The 3,464-nt window shown below is 30.5% G+C and overlaps 2 protein-coding genes across 2 annotated transcripts in view; both read left to right on the forward strand.

Moving 5' to 3' along the window:
• Nucleotides 1-466: 466 nt before the first annotated feature.
• On the forward strand, nt 467-2,743 carry LOAG_13740 (hypothetical protein; the record flags this gene model as incomplete). The annotated part of the gene is made up of 4 exons (XM_003149246.1): nt 467-472; nt 1,609-1,784; nt 2,274-2,439; nt 2,687-2,743. Coding segments are annotated over 4 exons (405 nt in total), but the record flags the coding sequence as incomplete, so codon positions are not given.
• A 106-nt stretch (nt 2,744-2,849) lies between these two features.
• LOAG_17808 (PWWP domain-containing protein) overlaps nt 2,850-3,464 on the forward strand; it is a 7,978-nt gene continuing 7,363 nt past the window's right edge. The window contains exon 1 of the mRNA XM_020450472.1: nt 2,850-2,971. Within this exon, the coding sequence (XP_020305847.1) occupies nt 2,935-2,971 (37 nt within the window). The 5' untranslated portion in view covers nt 2,850-2,934. The remainder of the gene's footprint in view (nt 2,972-3,464) is intronic.

The following is a 3,464-nucleotide window of genomic DNA, read 5'->3' on the forward strand; positions in this document are numbered from 1 at the left end:
CAACTGTTTGTGATAGTATGTGCAATCATTACCTGATAATAGTTGAGTCCGTCATCTTGGGCTCATAAACATCCATTGCCAAGTTTACAATCACTTTTGATATCGAATGCTTTTTCATCATTTATATTGAAATGAACTTGTTGAATCATATAAAATTAGTTTTCTTTTTTAAACTAATGGAGATTGCCAAATTTAGATTTTATTGCCTCCAGCAGTTTTTTTTAGGAATTTTTATGGTATGCTACTGCTCAAATTCTCCATTGTGCCTATTTAGAAATTTTCTTCATCTTTATTTGTACTCTGAGTTAATGTGAGCTCTCGAGTGTTCTATGTACTTGTACTCAAAAATCATTTTCCTTTCTGTGAATTTTGACATAGAAAGTACTTTCTGTTAATGTTTTCTTTGCTTACATACCATTTTGCTAAATTTAGTTTTTTTTTCTTTCAAATTTAATAGAATTTGCAGCTTGAGGTGTGTTAATATCTCAAGCAGTTTTTTCTATTGGAAAAAAGTTTTAAGAGCAAAAATCTTAGTCCATATGTATGTTCTTCTCTTTTTTTTAACCAAGTTCTTCTTATCTGATTGGTATTTCAAATTATTTCTTGACAGTTTTGTACCAGTTCATTTGATTTCTATCAGGAACTCACGATAAGGCAAATATTTCCCTTGAATATCAGAGTTCCAAAGGTAGCAAATTTTTTGAACTTTTGAAGGGAGGAATTTTTCGAAGTTACAGTCTAGCAATTTTCTGTTAAGTCTTTCATGTTTATAATAGATTCATCATTCAAAATATAATATCATTTATTGCATTTCTTCTACACTGTATATCGATGAAAGCATGTTGACAGGAAAAGTTAATGTATTAAAGTAGCGCCTTTTTGTTGTTTCTTGGATAATTTTGTAAACATAACAAAAAGTGGCACTTGTAATAACAGCAAGACATGGCTAGAATAATTGAATTGAAGCGTTCTTATTTCACGAAACAGTATGAGTTTAATAAATAATAAGGATTCTGGGAAAACTGAATTCTCATACTAAGTAGCTTTTTTTGTTTTCTGCGGTGCTAAATGATATTGCTTCATTACATTCATATAATTATTGTACATTTTGTTTATTACGCGTTATTTTGATATATTATGAATTTGTGATTTTTTATTTCTTTCTTATAGGATAAATTGAATCAAATGCAACTAGAATAGCGCTATATGAGAATTATTATAATGTACTGGAATTGATAGATATTTTGCATAATTTCGATTCATTCATAAAGCTATGTATGCTAACGCAGAAATCCAGCGGTTAAGTTTCCACCGTAAACTTGTATTTTTTCAGGCAGGGAAGAAAAAAGCGAAAAATTCAAAAATATGGAATTGTCACTTTGAGTATTTAATATACGGTAATCAGTGGTGAATTTTTTTTCAGTTTTTTTAAAACTTCTGGAATTCTTTTTCAATTTTAGTTGATATATTATTCGAAAAAAGGAGTGGAAAACTGATATAAATATTGCTGGTAATGTATTCAATTTGCCGATTGATAATTGGTCATTTGTGGAATCAACAAGATTTAGCAATTAATCGTTAAAAACAATCCATTAATGATTTATTTAGATCAAACAAATCGAGTTAAATGGGATTATGGGACCTGTGGAATTTAAGCTTCGCATGATTCCTTTTTGCAGTGTATTGATTACTGTACATTTTCAAATCTTGTTTTCTTGCGCGAAATGTCAGGAGTCACGTGTCCAATGGTTACCACGAAAACTTTATGTCTTGCAAATGTCATTGTAATTAACGATTTTTAGATTTAGTTTCTCCTTTTCCTGAACTATTGAAATAATACATCAATACCTGCACAGCAATTTTATCTAGTTTTGATGGTAGTTCGGAACTTATACCATTCAATTCATTATCTATTCGAAACTATCATTTCATCTGGACGAGTTTGTTAAAACAGTATCAATCAGTGTAACATGGGTTATTAATGCATTATTACAACATGTCGAGTTAGTTAATGATTAATTTAAATTTGCAAGAAAAAAAGCAAGGAAATTTACCTAAATCGAAGTGATTTCTGAGTTACCATCTATTTGTAAATCAATTATATGGGATGGCTGTTTGCAAACAGTTCTGCAAAACTTCGCTTATTACAACCAGTTGGTAAGCAGTCGTCGAAGTTAATTAATTAATTAATGATCAACTAACTTATGATTAAGTCTTTATTCTCGTTTATGCATGGGTCAGAACTGTTACTGAATGATTTGCTAGGGCTTTAGTAATCGATGGAAAACAGTGTTGGGGGGAAGGGCGTCGACATTTTCAAATTTAACGACGGGACAGCATATTTCATGGCGATACCGGCAATGCTATACCGTGCAAATTCCGTTGCAAATTTATTTGACTGATTGGTCTTTGAGTGGATTAACTGGTGATTGTTTTGTGGTTTGCTATTTCTAGAACACATTGTCGGAATAATTTATATTTGAAAATGTTTTTCTGAATGTTGGTATTTTGCTAGGAATAGTCTTATTCTTAAATTTTTATAGCTGTAAGAAATTGTGAATTTTTTGTATCTATGCTATACAAATGTATTTGCTCCTTTAGATAAGATTTTGATTTAAGATTTTTTAATTATTGTATCAACAATATGGAATAATGATGTTTTGTGGCAGCTTCGAATAAATTTCAGGAGAAGGAATGGGAGATTGAAAAAGATTTAGATAATTCTGTGAATATATCACTCTAGTAGTCGTTTAATTATTAGATAATCGTAATGGGTGATGGAAATGCCTAGGATCTCACTGATCTGCTTAGTATTTGGCTAATTGATTGTGGATAAACTTGTGAAAGTATTTCAGGACAAGAAAATTTTTTCCATCCAGTTAACATTGTCTAAAAGTGAAACATTCCAAACGTTACAATAACGGCAGCAGTAAAATGGGACGAAAACCTGTAAGAAATTCAGCTCCAACATGTATGTTTTCCTTTTTTTCCTCACATTGCTTGGTTAATTTATTTCGTGTGATCTTATCAAATTACTGAACCGTTTTTGATATCAACAAGATTTGCTTCCTATAGCGTCAACAGCGGTTCGATAAAAAATGCTAATTGGTCAGTTGAAGCGTCTGTTACACACCCACCTTTCCTGCCCAATATTCCAGTGCAATACAATATACAGCATCCTCAGCTTCTTTTTTTTCTTTTTTCACTGTACACTGATGAGCTATCGTTTTAGTTATCCAAGCCATTGTTACTATTATGTGGGAGGGGTTCCTATAAAATTAAGGCACTTTTCATTGAAGCATTTGAATTTTTTATGTTTGATCTAATTCCGAGTGGTGTTGGTTTATTTTATTATCGAATTTGAGTTTTTCTGTTTTATATCTGGAATAGATGTGTGCATATACATATATATATATATATGTATATATATATATATATATATATATATATATATATATATATAT

This window comes from Loa loa (genome assembly GCF_000183805.2).
Source record: "Loa loa unplaced genomic scaffold supercont3.131, whole genome shotgun sequence".
Taxonomy (NCBI): domain Eukaryota; kingdom Metazoa; phylum Nematoda; class Chromadorea; order Rhabditida; family Onchocercidae; genus Loa; species Loa loa.